Raw genomic sequence first — 21790 nt, 5'->3', positions numbered from 1 at the left:
CAAAAACATCTATCGAGAAAACAATAAATCTAAACATAGGTAGGCTATTACCTTCATGAATACTTTTTGTACGAAGACCAGATGATTGAGCAGGTCTGTTGTTAAACTGTGTTCGAACGATCCGACCTCGGCTACAGCATCGAAGAAATTGCCTTCGCGTAAAATCAAACCCTCCGACAAACTATCCGTGTACTTAGTGCTTTCTGTCGACTGCAATCGGTAGTGCGCGGACAGGTGGATAGGTGGCAGGTCGATACTAGCGGATGAAGGCAAATGAGCCTCCGGAGTCGATACCTAAACCGCGTAGAAATTAGGGTTAGTAAATTTATCGAGCGAAAATCGAGAAGCAAAAACGACCCCAAAAACTCAAGGTTATCGGCGGCATAAAAACATATCGTCAATGAAGGTATATTGACGGGTAATGACAACAATCAGTAACTACAATTCATTATGAAACACAAATCTTCACACACATACACAGAAACACATCGAAAACTAAAAGCGAAAATGAAAACACAATTCAGTGCACCAATCGAAACAACACATGCGCATTAATCAAAAGTGTTACGGAAATCTTCATCGCGTACGTATATGAAGAAATGTAGGCAGTTCTGGTGACAATGAACTGTACTTCGGGTTCATTTTTCATTGGGGTAGAATACTACCTACGTAAGCTAGGCAAGCCAGCCATGGATGATTCTGGTGTCGAACCGACGCATTCATTCTACGAATTTGCTTAAATTGTCAACGCGTTAAGATTTTCATACATGGCGCATGATATCGAAGCAGATATTAAGCGACGTACAATGATCACGTACATGGTAATGCAATGCCGGGGTGATGAGGGGCTACCAAGCTGTATTAGGAAGAAACCGTAAAATTTCTCCTTGCGTACGCGTAAAGTTAATAGAATAGTGATCAGTTATTGTTTCACAAACGCAGAGGATGCATATCCTCACTTACCAGAGTCCAATTCGAAATCGACATGACTATCATACGTGTCTGTGCATGTGTACTGATTTTTGACGGGGAAATGGTAAGCAAGGATAGGTGGGGTTTGAGAGATAAACCCAGGAATTAACGGGTTATTAGACAATAGTTTTCAACAATACCTGACTAGATCGTCTGCTAGTCTTATAAAATACATCAGTCTGGCAAACAAAAATAAACACGAGTTCATGATAAAAATAATAGCAACGCAGAAAAGGGGCAAAAATACAGCTTTCTTGAAGTTACGGTTAGAAATGATAAAATGGGGAGGCTAAATTATAATGAAAATGATGCTCTGTACATCAAATGCATGCATGCAAAGATATTGTCTGATTCTAGGAATTTTTGAATCTATGAAAATAATGCAATTCGGATCTGCGGTCTCGAAAATGACTAATAATTCTAGCAAAACAATAAACACCTACGCAAAGATGATCTTGTAATTCATAATGTTTTTTGACAATTAATCTTCGGTAGAGAGTTGAGGTAGATGAATAACTATTAAACCATTAAACACAACAAATCTAATTTCCAAATGAGCAAGTAAACTAATTTTCAAAACGAATGTTTTCTGGGACCCTCATCACCTATGTACCTGATGAGGGGAATGTACCCGAAAATGTATGTTTCAAATAAATTTACCTACTCATTTGAAAATGAGATTTATTGTGTTTACGCTGTTATGGTTATTTGACAATGTCTTTATAATAGTCAATGTACTGTATATGTAATGTAGATGCAAAACGCTTCAAAATGAATGAGAATTCATTAGATCTGAAATGGTCACCGTCATGCGTCAAGAGGCAACAGAAAATCAGCCAGCTGAATTTAGTAGCGTTAAAAAAGAATAACTTTCTGATGAACTGACTCATGACTCATCAAGTTTTATACCCAGTACATCAGTTTATACCTTTGAGTTGAAACTCAGCGTATGTGAGGTAAAATCCAATGTGAATTTAGCTTTCTTTCCGGTCAAACCTGATGAAGTGACTTCAGCAATCTGAAAATGATTAATCAGAGCATGTTAGATGAGTAAATCTTGAGATCTTATGTAATTAATTCTCAATCAAGCGGGCATTGTCATGATTAGCACACAGACTACCTCATTCAAAATTTCTATATCAGATCACCTGGGCTTGGTTCATGAGGACAAATCATGGAACTGCTAAATCTAAAATGTGGCCTTGGCTTAAAATATGAACCTGTCCTTACTCTTACCCTGTATTGAGCTCTGAGCGAGGGCAGCAGTGAAGCTCCGATTGTAAGACCCTGCAAGATCGCTTTGAAATGTATCGACAACGGCTTCGCTTTATCGCTGACGAGCAGTTTCGGGCGAGTTATTTTCGGTTCTTCAACTTCCTGCATCATCGATGACAGTGGAAGTGAAGTGTCCGTAACATCCATAGCTCTATAAAACAAAGAAGTTTGAGATGAAATTAATTTGTGGTAAACAACACAGATTTGTGGTAGAAGTTTGCAATGAAGGGTTAAATGTTACCTCTGTCTGTGAGGAGGATGTCGAATAAACTCTTGCAACGTTGACGAGAGACGTTTTGAACTGCGAGTGACCATTCCGTGAAGTACGATCGGGTGATGCGGTATATCTACGTCGATTTTACCGATATTTATAAAACACGTATTATGCTCTTTGCCTCGCTTCATCACGGATGTATAGACAGCCATTGATTTCGTTATGTTCACAGTTACAACCGTCCTGTAGTTGAAAAATCATAAGACAATGTTTATTACTACTTAGGACACAGTTTCAGTTCCATAATTGTGAAATTTAACTCCACAGGTAGAAAGAAAAAAATAAAATAAGGGAGGATGGGGAGGAAAAAAATCAACAACTTCTCCTTAATGCTTATAGAATTTGGAGGGGGTGTTGAAAAAAGCATGAAGGCCCCTTAGATCACCATTTCAAGTACCCTCTGTAATCTGACAAGTGAATATTTGGATTCACTCAATCAACTCAATCACCTCCCCTTGCTTTGAATCAAAGACTCAACAGGGTGGCCACTTATATTTTTGACTTGCTTTTTTGAGTAGTCACTAGTTAAATACTTACTGCATATTTGGCGGTGTTCCCTCTAATAACACGATCATCGTATGACCAACATAAGCGGTAGCAGACGACTCGCATGATTTTCTTTTCGACACTCCTTTAATCTTCTCTTTATGAGTGGCGCTCGAGTGAATATTCGAAACTTCAGCTTCCAGTTTCAGACCGCTCAGCGCCGCCGATATGTGCGTCCTACGAACTTTACACGTGCCGAATACGACTAACGGTATTCGATCGCCGATGAATATCGCTGAAAATACAAAATTGAAACAAACAATTCAAACATTTTTTCAGTTTGCTTTGGTTTGATTAACGTAGCCACATTTGGAACGCTCCATCCGCAATGATGAAATTGAAAAGTTTATTGTAAAGTTTTAATTTTCATATCCACGTTCAATAAAACCATAGGTGGGAAGTGAATATAATGGTTTTCGTGCAATTATAAATTGGAACCCTTAAGGGGTTTAACTGGCCTGAAACCACAGAAGAATCATTTGACTGAAGGGCAGTGAGGATGAGTGGGTATAAGCGTCTGAAATAGCTGCCGGTAAATGACGACGATTTCATCCAAACTTACTCTGAGTAAACGTGCCGATTTTCGGTACGGATCCCGTCTGTCGAAGATAAATCGGCGGAGTCGACGGTTTGCGTTCGCCCATCTCCATTTCGTCGATCATCGATTTATGATCTTTCGGAAGCGTGGACGTCTTCGACGACGACGCGGCCACCGAACCGGTCGTCACTTTCTCCGGCTCCTCGGAGATCGCCGGCAATTTCGGCATGCTCGGTTTACGTATGACCGTTTTAGTTTCGGGCATCGTCGAGTACAGTTCAACGAGGTGGTACAACGTTCGCCAGCATTTCGGAGTGATCTCTTTGATTTCGTCGACGATGGTTTTTTCGGCGAGCGCCGGCGACGACGTGTCGTTCATGATATCGACGGTGACCGCTTCGGTTAGTAGGGGTGAACACGTGCTCGGTTGAGACGCGCTGTGAGCTTGATGATGATGGTGATGCAGCTGATGATGCTTCACGGAAGCGCCAACCGATTCCCATTTCTTGCGAAATGAGAATCTTTTCGGAGAACGTTTCATCGGCGTCGCGATCGATTGCTCCGGGCGACTGGAGAGCGGTAGATCTTTCGGTAGAGTGGGACGCGCTGGTTTCGACTGCGAAGACGCGGCGACCGAACGCTCAACTCGAGGACTCGTACCTGAAAATATCATAAAATACACGATTCTCTAGAAATGCTTCGAAACCGCAGGCAAGCCTAGGTAAACTGAAATACTGAAATCTAAGCTCAAAGCAGGTTTTGATTGGTCTCTACTGAATCCGGAATTCTCTTCTGGCACGGATTTCGACCAAAAATTGAAGGCCATGGTAGAGAGTTTGTAATCTAGAATCGCTATTCTAAAACTGGAATACCTTCAATTCAAAACTGCCTAAATTCCCGCCAGGTATCAACCCCAAATTAACTATCCCTTTTAGCTCACAACTGGTTAAACCTTTACCAGTGAGGCAAAATCACCATTGAGTATTTCCTGAAGGTCTCATGAGGGGATGAATCACTAAAACCTCATTAAAGTGAAAATAATCATTTAATGAAGAGGATCATTATACCTGCAGTGGGATTCATGGATGGTGTTTTTGCCGTATCGCTCTTTAAACTCTGCGACTCGGTGCCGGTCGACGAACTCTTCGAGCCCTGTTTACGATGTCCGCGGAACGTGCTCGTGTCGGAGTCGGTGCGATTGTGTCGCAGTTCGATTCGCGTTTCTTTCACATTGTCGATCATCGTGACGAACTGATGAACGAGTCGCAGTAGAGACATGTTGACGTGTTGCGATATCGAGTAAACGTTTACGCTGAACACGACCTGCGTCGTCGTCGGTTTAGCTTCCAAATCGTCCATCGCGAATGCGAATCGACTGCTCATTCCAGCTACAAATACGCATGAATAAGAACATAATAGTTAATCCTGAAATAATCTATCTGTTCTTCGTGAACTTATTCAGGGTGGCCACTTTCCGCCCATTTATAAATCTCCTGAGTCCATGTGATAACACAAAATTCCCCAGGTGAATCAGAAATTTCTAGGCTTAAAATATTACAATTCATTCATTATTAAAATCATGTACTGATAAACAGACACGTCCTCTGTAGTATCACCCAAATTCCAGGTTTTCCGGGTTTTAACAAAATTTTTCAGAGTTTTCCTGATTTTTTCTAGATTTTTCTGATTCCCTGAGTTTTCCAGGTCAGTGGCGGCCGCTAATGATATCATGAAAATAATCTTAGAAAATTTGCATAGCGCCTTTTTCACTGTAATACTCCATTCCAGTATTATTACCCTTAGACTTATATTACTGACTGTGTACGAATGATCTCTCTCTGGGGAGAAGTAATATCCCAGCTACTACTAGCCCAAGGAATTACCAATCAGACCAGATACTCATTTTTTCTATTGATGGGAAGAGGCAATACTGTCTTGCCCCAGAAACTGTAGTAATGTATGGGGTTCGAACCAATGACCTGCACAAAACGGGCTAACCTCTCACACTGCATAAATCATCAGTTCTTTGTGAGCTTATTGATATCATGATAATGCAATTATTCATACTTTTATGTTCTTCTTCGTCCTTCTCGAAGTCAATAATGTCTTTCATGCTCATATCGACCGTGAAATTTTCGCACAAGAATGCAGGGGCATCCAAACTGGCGTCGATTTGTATCTTAGGTACCTGCAATCGTAAAGATGAAGAGATGACCTGATGACGATCGAAGCAGTATTTCATTCAGGAAACATCAATAACAAACCGTCACTAACCTTCGGGCGTCCTTTGTTTTTACTTTTACTCTTCTTCAACGAATTGAAATCCGAATCGACGATGTCAATTTTCAGGCTGTGAAGAATGCCTTGTAAAGATAGGTGACCGCCGAAATTCTTCATCAACGGCGATGATTTGATTCCTTTTATGTGCAAACCAATGCTTTCAAGCAACGGCTTGAACAATACCTGTAACCAAAAAAAACCAAGGTATTACCGGTACCCGGTATATGATCAACATTTCTACATCTTAGATAACTCAATTCAGTAAATAGTGATATAAGCACTTGAAATTTATAGCGCACATATGCACCATATAACCATTGCAATTGGAAATCACTTCACAAATGCGCACTAGGGCCTATATGGCAGACCGATGAGGTTGATGAGAGGGAGCTTGTACCAACCTGAGCATCAGCCAGAGGTAAGGCTGCCATCGCATATTTCGGAAAGAAAACGTCCCTGCTTTCGTCGTGACTGTATTGACTCAATATTGTTTGCATTGTCGACTCTTGTCCGATCGAGGGATTTATCGACGCTTTCGACGCCATTTTTCGCTGAGTATATTCTTGCTGTTTAACCATCCACCGGTACAAATCGTCGTCGTCTTTCTTACCGTCCAACTTGGCGAGGTTCTTCGCGAGATTCTGTCGCGACGGAGTTCCTTCCGCCGTCGGCGTCGTCAGGTTCGGAACGCTGGCCGCCGACACGAAACTCATGTTGCTCTCGTTACGCTGCATGCGCGCGAGCGGTGACAGCATGCCGTGTTGCGAGGTCGTCGCGATTCCCGGAGCCGGAGAATCGGCCACCGTCGGGATACTACTGCGGATCTTTTTACTCGGCGTCGTTTTCTGACTCGCCGGTGTGTTCTTCCCTTCGTTCAGATTCGGGGCCGAGTTCTGACGAATCAATGGTTTGGGCCGCGGTGCGGGTGGCTCCGTCAAGCTGTGCATGGATGAACTAAGCGGCAGTTCTTTCATATGAATCAACGACGCTTTCTCGTCGATGACTTCGAAATTATCCGACACGTTGTCGTCTTCTTCTCCCGAGTCACCATCTGGAATTGCGAAATGAACCGTATAGCCGAGGCCGCGTTTCGCTTTGAAGTTTCCCTGGGTGGGCATGTACAGCACGTTCTTCCACTGACGAGTCAAGGCCATGATTCCTTTCTGTAGCGTTACCAGTTGAGGCATCGTATCTTCGTGTACGGATGCCTCGATCGTGGATAGATCAGTTTTTACGAGGTACCGCCTGAGCACCGTGAACAGTTGACACGACGGGTCTAACTGTAAGGCTTTTGAGAAAGGCGTCGTCTTGTTGTATCGACTCTGTAATACAAACAAGTAATTCACATTAATGAAATTCACTTAAAATTCATCAAAATATCGATAAGATTGTTCTTCCAGAGACCAGTTTCATGAAAAAATACTTCAGAAATAAACAGAAAAGTGAATGATGAAAGTGATATAAGAATCAATAGCCTACTGGGCCAAAGGTAATCTGATTACAAATCGGAAGAACATGGCAAAAATCGCGCTGGTGAATGAAGAATAGTTTCTAGACAAATCTCACCCGCACAGGCATGTGGATTCCTTGCATTTCTAGAGCTTCCGTCATCATGCATGCGAGCACTGCCGTAACGCGCTGCGAATTTGCGGCCATCAAATTCTTAAGCGCGACCATCAACCTGTCCGAGGGGTTCATCCACGCGTTCAAAGCCGGCGTCACCGTGCTCAGTAAATTCCAATCTAACCTATTGATAAGATAAAGATACAGAGCTTGAATGATATTTCATATTATATCCAGTGAGAATTTCGGAATCATGGCCTCCATTGTTTCATACCTCGTGAAATCGACTTTGCGTTTATTCGGCATTCTCGGCGGTGAAGCAAAGTTAAACCAAGCCATCTTGAATTCTAGAACGCAACTGGAAGCATCGCCTTTCAATCCTTCATCGGTAAGTGTATCCGTATCACTATCACAGTTGACTTCAGCAGACGGAATAGAAATGCGTGACCTGAAACGAGTATTTTTAGTTAGAAATAGAGAATTTTCTATCAGAAAATGAATATTTTAAACCTTTCAGTGCATCTACACTGCAGAGCGATGTATAAATCAGTCATGGACATTGCTGGTACACCGCATCGCAATGTAATGTAATTAGTTTTTACCGCTTATGAAAGATGTCAGAACACAGTTAAATATCAGTAACTAATACAGCAAATTTTTAAATTATTTCCAGCACTTTCGGGTATTAGTCAGCACTGAAAGGATTGAATTAGAAATAAGTTATGCATATTTTCGACTATGGTAGGGACATCATTCTCTATGACTTACAGATTTATCAGATCATTATAGTATTAACTCATTATAGTAAGCACTCACTTCACAGAGCCTTCACATTCCTCACTCTTAGCACTGGCTTCTTTTTCGTCATCTTTTTCGATTTGAACGTGAACATCCTCCGCACCTGAAGATGAAGGATACGGACTCGTCGAGGATGTAGGAGGCGCTGCTTGTTGAGCATTGGTGGCGCTATCTTCCTTCTCTTTCGCCGTTTTGGCCTCGCTGAGTTTTTGTTTCATTTGCGCCGACGCTATTTCTTCGAGCACTTCAGATTTCTTTTTCTCGCACTCTTCAGCGACCGGGTCCGGGTAACCGCTGCGTTTCGCCGCCTTCAAATCGATATCTTCGAGACCGCACTCGAAAATAATGACACCCGACTGCGATATATCGGGGAAATCAGACCGCATGTTGTGAGTCGGGGTCGGCGTTTGCGCCATATCCTGACAATCGAACGTAAATAGAACTTTCGACCGATGTTCCGGGATCGCCGTCAGAATCACGTCTGACGAAAAGTTCGAATTTTTTGTCAAACGTCTCAGTTGACAATGTATACGTTTAAGATGAAGATTTCCGACCATCTCTTCGGTTTGAGTTTCGGGTTTTTCTTGGTCAGCGTCGAGGCGAGTGCTTGCTTTCTTTCCAGCGCCTGAAATGAAAACCAAACCACTCAACAAATCATGAAAGTTAATTTCAATCCAATAACAACTATTTAGATACTGTTTTAGTCATGAAAGTTTTGCAGCATATCACTCTGTGACTAACTCAATCAACTCTTTGAATGATGGATGCAAAAAATACCGTGTGAGTCTATCGGAGTGCTCTCCGGCGATTCCAGAGCTTTCGACGATCGATTGTTGATCAAAACCTGACACGTGATCGAATCGAAGCAGAACGCCAGCACCGACACGCATGTCAGATCTTTAATATTGTCCAACGCAGAAAAACTGATAACTTCCTCAACTATAGATGATTGCAGGACGCAGATATTGATCTAAAATGAAATCGAAATTGATAGATGTCACCCGGTACGATTATCTTTAAAACCCAGTTCCTGATCCACATTATGTTTGTTGCAAATATATATCGTGCAGCATTGTATTGGTTGTATGGTTGTATTTATATTGCAGTTTCATTCTTAGTTGTGTATTATATCATTCCATAGAACTCCGACCGTTTTCAGTACTTAACTGGGCCAATTCCTCCGAAGTTGGTTAAAGGTAACCAGTGAATAAATACCATAGTAACAATGAACTTTCAATTGTCACTATGTCAACTATCCACTGCTTAACTCTTACCAACTTTTGAGCAACTGGCCCCAGGTGGTTTACTAGATTCTAAGGCTCCTAAGGAAATCTCTGCTAGTATGGACAATGTTAGCAATCGTTACCTTTGATAGCGAAAACATCACTTGCAAGCGTGAAGTCTGATCGCCTTCTTGTTCTTTGTCTTCGGTCTCATTTTGTGAATCTTTGATGTACTTCTCTTTTTTGAGTTTGTGCTGAACTTGAACTTGACTCGAGCTCATGATATGAAGTTTGTCGAGTATTGCGCTCGGATGCGCATTAGTCAAAGCCTGACTAGCTGCTTCTATATATCTGAACATCCAAAAATGAAGTAAAAATTCAATATTTCGACTCAACATTGAATTTCAACTCAAATGAGTTGCATTTGAATATTCACTTTGCCAAGAAGCTTACAATTCAAAACTTTTCTGAACTTTTTTTATGGAACCAATACCGTACTTAAGGTACTAATTCTAATATTTTGCTTCAAATAATTATAATTTTCTAAAAGTCTGGGGTCTACTTACCTTTGAAGCGATTCTAACATCAATGGCGTCAGAAGAGCGTCGATCGACCCGGATAATTTAACAACGGCTGTAGTTTTAGACACGTTGTCCTCCGCACTAACGGCAACATCTAAAACAAGAAATACACATGACCTAATACGCGGAAAAAAGATCAATAGCCGGATTAAACCGATCTGAATTAAGCTGGTTTGACGGTATCATCATTATTATTACCTGGTGGAATTTGCACATCATCGATATCTGGTTTGTGATCCCACGGTTCCGACACGATGTCGCTAACCGGCGTACTCAAATCGGGAAACTCCGGCACGTCGCGTTTTACGACCATCTGGCCGCACGTGAACCCGTTGCGCACGTTACTGAACAACGGTATAACGCCGGGCGCGTACGAGCGCTGATTGTTCGGGTCGACTTTCGTGAACGACGGCCGCGGAAGCTGTTCGGTCATCAGTTGTTTCGTGCGCCAGAATTTCACCTGCGCCTGTGTCAGGTGCGCCGAATAGCACGACATCAGTATCGGCGACTGCGTGATCGGCTGGTTGATCTGACAGTGCAAATCGACGAGCGTCAGATCCTCCTGAGACGACATCGCCGACATGAACGAAGTCGTCGACACCGAATCCATCGAGAAACCGCCGATGCTTTGTTTACGCGACATTTGACGATGAACCGACGACTGTCGCCGATACGGAGATTTATTCAGCGATAAATCCGAGTTGGTCGGAGTCGTGTCCAACACGGCCGTGTTCATCGACGTTTCGGAAGTCGTCGTCGAGTAACTCGTCTCGGCGAGTTTCGTCAGAACGTAATCCTGTTCTTCCTCTTCAATCGTCGACGTCGACTGTTGACGAATCAACGCTTTCATACTCTCCGAGTCGGACAGCGGCGTCGGCGTGCCTAGTTCCTCTTCGGCGGAGTAGAACCGGTCGCTTTCCGCGTACGATTCCGTCGATCCGACGCGACTAAGAAGCGAATGCGCCGCGTGCGACATGCTCGGACTCGTTTGCTGTATCGATTGCCTCGACGCAGATCGCGCAACGACTTGCATAGATTGCGCCGAACTGTATTGCGTGCTGAGCGACGACACCGAATCGAGTTTATGCATCGGGGTCGGCGAACTCTGTTGACTGTACGGTCCGCTGACGTGTACGGTCGCTGGTCGGTCGTAACTGGGAGGCACGTCGATGCTCTTACGCGACGTTCGATTACTCCACGTGACCGGTAATTCGGGAATGCTGCTCGCGCTGCTCACCGCCACGTTGTCGCTACTTGACGTCGGACTGTTCGTGTCGTAAACATCGGGCATCGTCTCTTCGAGCGGGATGAAATCTTTCATGCTGCCCGTTTCGGCGTTGTCCTGATCGACTAACGTCGCCTCCGAATCTAACGTCGAACCTTTCGATCGGTTGAACAAGTCGTCGGAAACGCGAGACGATCGCTCGGAGCGAATCGTCGAGCTGTCGCTACCAGCAGTCTCCGTGATAGACGTTTGTCGTTTAGCCAGGTACGCTAGTTCCTCCATTAACGACGTATTGGTCGTAGGCGTGGCCGGACTAACGCGACTCATATATCCGCGAGTGAAGTTAAAACTTTTCGATTCCGGCGTTCCGGCTTCGTAGTAACTCCCCACGTCAAATACGAGCTGATTCTTGTTCAATAAACTCTGCCCGAAGCCTAAATCGACGCCGGCCGGCTGTATTCGAAAAACGGCCGTATTCGTGCCTTCGTACGCGTCGTTTTTACTCGGCTGGAAAAACCGCAAACCGTTCGTATTGTTGCCAAAGAATTTACACCCTCCGAGGCAACCGCATTTCCCGATTACGGCCGCCTGCATTTTCGATAAGTCCGGCGGCCAGAGGAAGAACAATCGATGCGATTTTTGGTCGTGCAGTTTCAGAAATTGGTCTTGGTTTTTGTGATATTCCGGCGACGGGAGGGCCATCGCGGAATCTACGTTGATCGGTCCCAAGCACAGACCTCCGGATTCCAGCCACGATTCAGGCTGCTCGGAATCGTAGGCCGTCGACATGATGAACTGGCGTAGAAATATGTTTTGGATCAGAGCTGTGATTCCTGCCTTGTTGTTCGTTCCGTGAAGATTACACATTGATAGCCTTATCGGATAAATCTGAAATAATCAAATGCAATTGAAAAACACAAATCTATATATCAAATAACGGGTGAAACATTTTACCATCAAAAAATTGTTTATTGACTCAGATTCGATAAACCGTCGATATCTGACTCAGGGAATGACGAAGAAAAGCATTCTCTCACCAGGGGATTACACGGGGGAACAAGAACACAGTCGCAGATAGAATAGGCTAAAAAAATTCACACCTTGTTTCTCATTTCTGATGAGCTTGAAAGTTGACCCCGTCGGCCGCCTATCTACCCTGTACATTACATTCTTTTAAATGATGATCAAGCAAGCCGGCAGCTATACAAATGAACTGATTACAAATCTTATTGCAGTTTACAAAAGTGACCCAGCGGATTAGGAGAAACAAGGTATCATTTTATTTCAGCCTTATAATCGAAATGGAAGACGCCTTAATCGGGAAGAGCAAAATAGTTTCTAGTCCAAAGGTTTGATTTCGTAAAATATACCGGTACCTGTAAACAAAGCGATGATCCGGCTTCTACCAAACAGACATCGATATTATCAACGGAAACTCGAGTCAAACGATATTTCAATTCGTCGACGGTCGGACACTCGACGCTGTACTCGGGCAGTTTATTACACTCGGGCTGAGGGATCATATGCTGACACAGTTTATACGATATCGGATTCTGCAGTTGATTCTCGATGTCTTCGACGAGAAATACGAACATCTGCAGACACTGCGCGACGTCGAGTAACTATGAGAAAACGAATGAGAAACAAATAAAACTCATTTTATGTAAAACAGTATTCTTTCTTCACGCTATATTATTAGACTCCAAACGGATTGTAGTCAAATTCTTAGAAACAATGATAATGTTAATTGATGTTCTTACATAGTGCAGCAATATAGGACAGTTTAATAAGCATTTGCAAATTCAATATTCTAGTCTTCTAGACCTTTTACAGTAGGGGTATAGTTACATCTGAGAGCTTCTAAAACTCTATGTTAAGTTATCAAAGACTGAATTAGACTTGTAAACCGATACATAGTTTTCTTCTATAATATTCTGCTATGAATATACATATGTATGACACATTGAACTGACCTGTGATGAAGTCAGTTTGCCGACAATGTCTCCAACTATGACTTCAATCAGCCAACCATACTCTATAGTCTCCGAGTCAAGGGGAAGACCTTCGTGCGAGAACATCGCATGGCCTCTGACCTGTAGTCCGGATAATGCCAAATATCCCTCGTTCAAATGATTCTGACTTTCAGGTCTCTGGAATAATGATCGTTTAAACATAAGAATGGACGGAATCATTACGTGAATAATAGCCAGTGGAAGAGAACGTACCTCGAGATAGTCCTTTACATGCACGATCAATGGAGAAAGAAGCACTTGAAGCTTCGTTTCGTAATATCGCTTATCAATCTCGAATCCCAATCTCTCGAGATAGATCGTCGGGCAAGGGGTATCATCAGCACCGCAGTTCTGAAAACAATATCATAATTGCATAAAATAAGCACGAACTCTGGTAATTAATTCATTCAAAGATCAGAATAGAGCGGTTTCAAGCACCTTGACTAGATGTCCTTGTATGTCATGTATTGTAATATTACCATTGACCTCTAACGGCCGATAGTGTCTGGCATCGAATTTTTTCGCCTCTTTGTCATGAGACTCTTTATCAGAACGTTTGTCGAGCCCCGATGGAGCTTCGTCGAATGGGGTAAACTTCTGGTGTTCACCGAAATAATCCTCCTAAAACAACCAAATACAGAGACGGTCATCAAATTTTACCTCGATGATATTATAGGGATAATAACATATCTCAAAACACTAAGCACCACTGAGGAATCTTAATGAATTTAGGCTTTCTTTCTCCAATGGGGCATGCACCATTGACCATGAAGAAATCCACAAACACCCATGAACGCTTGGGTCAGTTGATCAATCAATTTCTTAGACCATCTTAGTTCTATAGCTTATTACTAATGACTGTGCAGCTGGGCCTTGGATTAGTGAGACAAGCATGAGGAAGAACAATAGCTTAAAGCTTTGTTTTCTTCCACTCTCTAAAGAAATATTCTAATAAATTTTTACAGATAGAACTTGCCTTTAAATGTAGAAACATGCAGACTAAGGTTCCATATGCTATAACCGTAGAAGGTCCGACTTCCAAATCCAGTTTTATCACATCGGCTTCTAATGTGGTCGGGTCGAAGTTGTCGGGTATTTGAGACACGGGAGGTGGACGCTCCTTCGCCGGTTTTAGAGGTATCAACAGTTGATCTTCGCGTTCGGGAGTGGTGATGTCATCGAAATCGCGATATATCGGCGTGGGTTCTTCGATTATCGGAGAGGGGTGGTAGCTATAATTGATACCGATGGCGACGATAGGCGTAGTCCACACCGGAATCCAGCCGTGGCTTAAAATTCAAAATCGTTATCATTACTGGTCTCGCTGCGGGTTCTTCATTGTCTCAATGATCATTATACATTTGTATTTGGTAACTTCTTCTATGAATCTCAAATCTATCATCAGATAATTCATATCTTTGCATATTGTGGCTATACAACGAAATTCATTCATTACTTTCTGAATTAGCCATTGAACTGATCGCTTTTTCGATGACAATTTCAACGAAACAGTTCCTCTGATATATTCTAATTCATGGAGAAAGGTATTTCCAGTGATCGGTCTATCGTGTTACCTGATTTCACTGGTTTTGTTTCTCCAACGTCGGTCGTCAGAGAACGGCTGATCGACGACATTTCCATCGCGGTCGACTAACTTCATATTCTGCGCCAGAGCCATCAATATGTGTCGGCTAGTGTTCGTTTGAGGCAAATAAATCAAAGCCTCGGCGCTCTCGGCCTGTAAGAGAATATTGGTCACGTGCGAGTAACTATTAACTGTTCAAAATTCGCTTTGTATAATGTAGATATGCACATGCTTACCCTGATGAAGAATTTTACGGGCACTTTTGGAGGAAGGTAGTCGGTAAATGGAAGCAGTAGAGACAGTTCAAACGTATCTGCGCAAATTGCAATATGAGCTGTAAAATAAATCATAAACAAATAATCAGTTTTTATCCGCCGGTTATCTTTAACCAACTTTTGACCGACTGGCTCCAGCTGGTGAATTTATCGGTCAGAGTTTAGAAGTTTTTTACCATTTTCTTCGTGTTGCGACGAACAATCGATCCAGTTGAATTCGTTCGCGACGGTGATCAATTCAAATTCTTTAATCAGCAGATTGAAATGCATCGTGTAAGGCACAAAGTGGTAGATATCTTGTTTCGTTTTGCCGCCCCAATCATCAAACAAACCTAATACAATCATAAAATATACCGTCTGCATATAGTTTACTAAAATTTTGATAGCTTTCAAGAACTTCAAAGGTGCAGAAACTACTAACTCTCAAATAGTACAAATAGTAGGCTGGTTTACAGTAACTTTTCCCTTAAAACTTACTAAAGCCTTCCAAGGGATTTTACAAAAATTGATAGAAATACATTTAGTAAATGTAGCAGTGAAAATCTAATCATCAAAATGCAGTAACAATAACCCCCATGACACAAGTAAGTGAAAAAGATAGATGACTATTTGAAACATTTGTAGATGTACTTTTAGTAAAGTGTATTGTGTAATACGATTCCCAATCGATTACAATCTACTTACTCATAATAAAGTGTTTATGTTCATAAATGAGACAAACTGAAGACCTGCATGCTGTGAATTCGCATTGCCAGTTTTGATAGTCATTCCACAGTAAAGGGTAGGTGATATTGATATCAAACTGCAAGCAAACAAAACAAAACATCCCAAAATTTACCAACTATAGGAACAGCATAACATTATGTACGGTAACTTCTTGCAATAATACATATCCATTCAAAAACAGAATGCATATAATATGAATCTTCAATATCTATATATAATAGTACAGCAGGGACAAATTGCACCTATTTTAATAGCCTGGAGCAATGTGGCTGCACAGCAATGAGAAGCCTTCCATAGACAAATGACTGTTTAATTCAATCAAAGAAAAACCCACAATAACAAATCAATCTTCAATTAGTTTTTACTTTGTAATTATGGGTTTTTTCATCAAGCGTTGAGGAAGTTTACCCAGGATGTACTGTATCGTATACAGGACATAATATTTGTACAGTACGTGTATATTCACACATTCTTCCTATTCCATTGCTTACAAGGCTATAACCAGGAAACCCTCAGAATATAACAGCTCTTTGCCGATTTTTTACCTCCAGTATTTCGCTGTCAATCAGCGATCGATACGGTAGACTTGTCGTCGCATCTACGTATAGTAACTGCCCGAATATATGACTAGTGAAACCAGTTTCGGTAATCAACCACGGCACGGTGACTTCGACGTGCGAACCAGCAGATGTTGTCATGTGTATTGCTTGTGTCTCCTGTACAAAAATACAAGAGATATTCGACATTGGATTAAATACATAAGAAGGGTCAGACCAGTTCCCTGCTGACTATGAGATATCTCATTGTTCCGGTTCTGCCATCAATGCCCAATACCAATTATCTCATAACTGATCCTTCTTATTTACTGTTCAATATTACTTGCGCAACGGGTATGCCAAAGTTCCTGATTGGCTGGCAATGTGAACACACTGAGAGTGCACTGAATGAAAAAGTACCTTGTTTTTGGTGAATAGTATATCGATCGTTCCTTGAGACAGTAGATTCAGGCTGAATTCGAACGACTTGAATATTCGAGTTTCACCGGGCTCGGGAATTTTTGTCGGATCCATTTGTTGGTAATCGGCTGGGAAGAAAAACTTCCACAGATATTCCCTACGAAGACAGGACACATCATCAAATCAAAATTCATCCACGTTACAGAATAAGATTTCTATGAATCAGTAAATAAATCATCGTTACCTTTGTTTATCAACCCACGGACCATAGCTTATATCGGTGCCTTTTCCGCAGCGTATGTCCATCCCCCAATGTGGAAAGGTTGGTCGAACTACCACATCGCCATCAACCAGTTGCAAGCTTTCAGGCTCATGAGGTACGATACCTATTTAACGAGAAGTACGTTTAGAGATTGCTGGTGGAGTTTAATTGTGTAATTTTGATTTCAGCCTATACGAACCCGGTTCATCTTGTCTGTAAAATATTACGACATCCTGAGACTGTAGCACCACGAAACCTTGACCCATATACCGCGGAGGCCTATAAACAGAAACAACTTAATCAATATACCGAATGAAAATCTCAACTTATGAATGAAATATGAAGTTAACAGAATTTGAGAACGTCAACAAATGCGACAACTGCAAAACTTACTCGTCAGCAACGCCCTGAAATTTAGGACTCGGCACCAACATGACGCGCAGGTTCTCGGCATTACACTCGACGTAATGCATGAACAAATCGAACGGAGTTGACGCCGGTTTAGTCGTGTACATCATGTGAGCATCGGCAAAACTTATACACAGAGTCGTCGGCAGGAGGAAATTTCCAAACACGAGACGACCCTGAAATCGATTGTAAACACTGTTTACTGTTTATGTTCAAGTTAAGTCGAATACTCAAACGACGTTCGAGGACTTACAGCAGTAATGTCAACTTTAATGACAGGCACCAAATCTCTCCATCTGTAACCTTTAGCAGCTGGAGTTTCTGTCGTTATGGTTCTATATACAAAAGTTATGCAAAAACAAGTGGGAAATAATTCATCAATCGCACGTCAAAAAGTAAATTTTAGATAAGAACAAATAATATCAGAAATACATAAGACACTCAGTAAAACCTCAGTAGTTTCATATGCCTTCCTTTTCATAAGGAACACATAGAGTGAGCAAAACATTTTTTAGCTGCTTCTTCAATAGTTAAGAATGGCCAATAACAAACAAATTTTACTTTGTTTCCAGGGTCCCACGAAAATTTAGTTGATTAAATGAAATCATAAAAAATAACAAGGTCTTCACTCACTAACTCAGCTTTTCAGACTTACGTTACCGTAAGTGAAACTATTCTTGGGAGTAATGTAAAGTAATGGTTGCTGTTAAAAGTGAGCTTGGGGCTAATTTCGAGCTAACATAGTCTACGAACCTTCTATTCCCTGATTTTGTGCTACCGTTGCTTTCTTCAGAGACTTCGGAATCTTCACGCTGTTCTTTCTGAGGCGTCATTAACTGATCCAATCCGAATAATCGTTCGATCTTCGCGTACGACTCTGATCGGTTGTACACGTGTATTTCAAACCCGTCGAACAAAATCGACAATCGAGTTTCTGAATGTGACATATCTGAAATTAAATAATAGGGGAAAGGACGCTATCAAGACGTTTAAGTAACAAAAGTTTTCTTCTTTGCAGTATAGAAAACATTGAACGGACCGATACCAAAAGTTTAATTGTTTAGGACAGAAAATAGCTGTAGAAACGATATGCGCTGGTTTTATTTATCCAAATATGGCTTGAAATTTAGAAAAATTTACAGATATAAAGCTACTGGGGCCTTAAAAAGATAATACATTCATCCTTAAATGTGACAATGTGGATGCCATTATGCTATGCTTCTGGATGGGAGTTAAAACAAAAAAGCTTATTTTTGGTGTTATTCGATGCCTTCTTTCACATCGACTCATGCACGTAGCGGGTATGAAGCAATGATCAAACATTGGCATCTACTCTTGTACAAGAACAGCACAGTTGAACAGTTGCTGATTTTCAGAGGGGTGGATGTAAAAATGACAGGAGTTTTAAACATCTTGTGGAGAATACTTGAGAAAGGATCCAAATTGGATTAGATAAAACCGGCCTATACCAGGAATATGGTAATAGGTATATGAAGAAATTCAATTGATTGATGTAGGAGTTTCTTAGAAATTTGGCTCTTCATTATTCCTACCAGCTCCGTCTTCTTTATAGATGTAAGGTCGCCACCATCGGAATATTATCCAACCATCCATAACTTTGATCGAATAGTCCTCGGTAATGTAATGTACATCACGGAACATGATTTTACCAGACAGAACGGAAAATGAAAATGACCCTGAAACAGAGAAAACATTCATCACATACAGAATACGAGTCCGTCTTTTGACTAGTTTCACATACAGAATACGAGTCCGTCTTTTGACTAGTTTTAAATAAAACAACTAGTTTTGATTCTAAGAGTAAATTCTTACGCGTGACTATGACGATCAGTTTGTTAATTCTTGGTTTAATAAGCTAGGGTTTAAATAATACTAAGTTTACAAATTCAAAAACTCTAACTCTTAACTCATACCTGCAGGGCCGATTCCTAATAAATAAACATCATAAAGACGAATATAATTACCGAATTGAAAATGTCCATAATTCTTCATGAATTTATTGAGAAGAGCTGTAAGAATAAGACCGAGGATTCTACTGTTGTAGTAGGTGATGTAAACGACCCATCCCATTGATACGACCAACGCTATCAGCATCCAATAGACCGTCGATCCTGGTAACTCCTCCTGTATTTTGTCAAATATTGAACCATTGCGAGCTAACAGCATCTTGCCTGCCATATTTATATATATATATATATATATATATATTTGTTCTATAGAATCACACTATCATGGTTGGTCATGAATGCACATATTTCAGTGAGCGATTTAAGTACACCCATCGTGCGAAGTCTCCACCAATGTGGGCCCTGAAAATAATAAAACAATAGCTAAATTTTGTCCAGACAATTTTTGAATTTCGACCCCGTTCCTTGGTTAGGCTATGAGGTCATCTTCAAGTCAAAAAGAAGTTTCAACAAAATTAACACATTATAGGCCTATTAATGAAGCTCAGTAGATGAAATACAGACACAGATAACAAAACCAAAGCTCTCCCCCAGTATCCAAGCCTACAACATGGCCTATAAATCATATTCTAGTAATAAAATAGGCTAAGTCAAGAACCGACCTTAGAAGTGAAAAGCTTCTCAGGACCAGGGGGATCAGTTTATGTATGCCTTAGTTTGCATGCAGATGTGATGAGCGCCAGTCAGTGTGTGAGGATACTTTAGTAGATCTTTGATTTGCGGCCTGGTCCCTGGCCCATTTGTTGTTGATTGATAGATATGGATCATTATGGCCCTTATGGGATGGTGGTACTGGTAGAATTTTTGAATTGAATGAGATCGAGATCGATGTCAATTTGATGGGACAGGAGTTGGTTTGTTCTGATGCTTCAGTTGTACCCCTGTCCAACATACCGAATTAAAATAAATATCACGGAGCGCTTATTTTCCAATTTTCAGAAAACGACAGGCCTAGACGATACGATATGCACCTTTTTTTCAATAAAACCGAGTTTTCATTTACTTCCGGGTTTGGGGTTATGGCAAACTCCGGAACGATTAATTACTAGTGATAGTCATGTGGCGTCCTCTACCGTTCACCGATGCCTTGGTTCGAATCCCAGAACTTATTATGGATTTCAAATGTTTCGGCAATCATTGAATACGTTATAAAACAAATTCTACTGTAGACTTTGCATATTCGAGTAAAATTCCTATGTACCGGTATCACTTTATACATGGGACGTACGCGCAATAGTGTAACAGTCGTCTCTTTCTATGCCGCGCAAGTCAATATTCAACAGTGTTTCGGTTATCTGACGCAAGGCCCGGACGCAAGGATGAAAAAATCATAAACCGTCGTTTTATTTCGTATCTGGTGGTGAAAGAAATTGTAAAATCTGAAATAATCATTCATATAGAATTATGATCGAATGATTATCATATTACGCAGGTTTTCATAGAACTTTGAAAGCGGGACTGTTAAGAGGTCTAATACGCCGGGCCGATATAATTCTATTCAATAACATAGATACCAAAAGGAGCAATTTCACAACATCTAGCATTTAGAGTGGAATTTTTCCTTTTTTCGACAAACTGGCCTCAAATCAAGTAAAAATGTGGAATCGTGTGCATATTTTGAACAAAAACAAATGAAAAAGTGTTACCAATGAGTGAATCTTTTGAAATCGATGCTCAAATTTTCTAACGACCGGCATCGGACCCTCGAACCCCCTCCCCCAAATACGGGCCTGCAGGCGACGATAGATGCTATTTGCTGCGCTTATACGACCTTTGCACCACCGGTATCTTTGTTCTTCGCGAAACCTGTTACAAGTATTGATGGCTATGCGTGCTTATTGAAGACATAAATTCAATATGTGTGTGAAAGGTCGTTATTTTCTTCAACCATTATATATTGGGAATCCGTGTACTTTGATGAGAAAACTATCATATATATGCTATGTTTCTAGAGTGCAGAATATCATTCGTCGACGAAAAAAAACGCAGAAAAATTACGAATTCATTAACTTTTTTATTTCTTTGTTTTATTCAGTTTTACATCAACAAAATGTAATTTTATATACAATTTAGTCATCTATAATATGTACATAGTAGGTATTGCTATACTAAAAATACATATATATATATATATTTATATATACACGGTAATTCATGGAATATATGATTTTGGCAGGTGAATGATACCTCTATTTGTGACGTTATCGTGATATGAAAACATTTTAACCGCAGTTCTCAAAAATAGTCACCACAAATATCGATCGACCACAGAATAGAAAATAAGGGTTTGTTTACTGCTTATA

General features: G+C 41.1%; 1 protein-coding gene across 1 annotated transcript in view; it reads right to left on the bottom strand.

Annotated features, from left to right (window-relative positions):
• Positions 1–19686, bottom strand: part of LOC141905476 (bridge-like lipid transfer protein family member 1) — a 39048-nt gene extending 19362 nt beyond the window's left edge. The window contains exons 1-35 of the mRNA XM_074794343.1: positions 19485–19686; positions 19053–19196; positions 18278–18448; positions 17753–17820; positions 17485–17675; positions 17291–17370; positions 17074–17215; positions 16830–16986; positions 16419–16589; positions 15832–15949; positions 15324–15479; positions 15109–15206; positions 14862–15025; positions 14264–14576; positions 13726–13908; positions 13501–13638; positions 13249–13425; positions 12652–12897; positions 10249–12163; positions 10036–10144; positions 9613–9820; positions 8997–9216; positions 8265–8871; positions 7723–7896; positions 7452–7632; positions 6287–7207; positions 5880–6068; positions 5673–5793; positions 4673–4993; positions 3630–4265; positions 3059–3302; positions 2489–2704; positions 2209–2398; positions 1901–1990; positions 52–294 (exon numbers count right to left, since the gene is read on the bottom strand). Coding sequence (XP_074650444.1) covers positions 52–294; positions 1901–1990; positions 2209–2398; positions 2489–2704; positions 3059–3302; positions 3630–4265; positions 4673–4993; positions 5673–5793; positions 5880–6068; positions 6287–7207; positions 7452–7632; positions 7723–7896; positions 8265–8871; positions 8997–9216; positions 9613–9820; positions 10036–10144; positions 10249–12163; positions 12652–12897; positions 13249–13425; positions 13501–13638; positions 13726–13908; positions 14264–14576; positions 14862–15025; positions 15109–15206; positions 15324–15479; positions 15832–15949; positions 16419–16589; positions 16830–16986; positions 17074–17215; positions 17291–17370; positions 17485–17675; positions 17753–17820; positions 18278–18448; positions 19053–19196; positions 19485–19686 — 9504 coding nt within the window. The remainder of the gene's footprint in view (positions 1–51; positions 295–1900; positions 1991–2208; positions 2399–2488; positions 2705–3058; positions 3303–3629; positions 4266–4672; positions 4994–5672; positions 5794–5879; positions 6069–6286; positions 7208–7451; positions 7633–7722; positions 7897–8264; positions 8872–8996; positions 9217–9612; positions 9821–10035; positions 10145–10248; positions 12164–12651; positions 12898–13248; positions 13426–13500; positions 13639–13725; positions 13909–14263; positions 14577–14861; positions 15026–15108; positions 15207–15323; positions 15480–15831; positions 15950–16418; positions 16590–16829; positions 16987–17073; positions 17216–17290; positions 17371–17484; positions 17676–17752; positions 17821–18277; positions 18449–19052; positions 19197–19484) is intronic.
• Between the last annotated feature and the right edge of the window lie 2104 nt (positions 19687–21790).

Source organism: Tubulanus polymorphus, chromosome 5, assembly GCF_964204645.1.
Source record: "Tubulanus polymorphus chromosome 5, tnTubPoly1.2, whole genome shotgun sequence".
Lineage (NCBI taxonomy): Eukaryota > Metazoa > Nemertea > Palaeonemertea > Tubulaniformes > Tubulanidae > Tubulanus > Tubulanus polymorphus.
The sequence above is the reverse complement of the archived record's forward strand: the minus strand, read 5'-3'. Positions and strand labels throughout refer to the sequence as shown.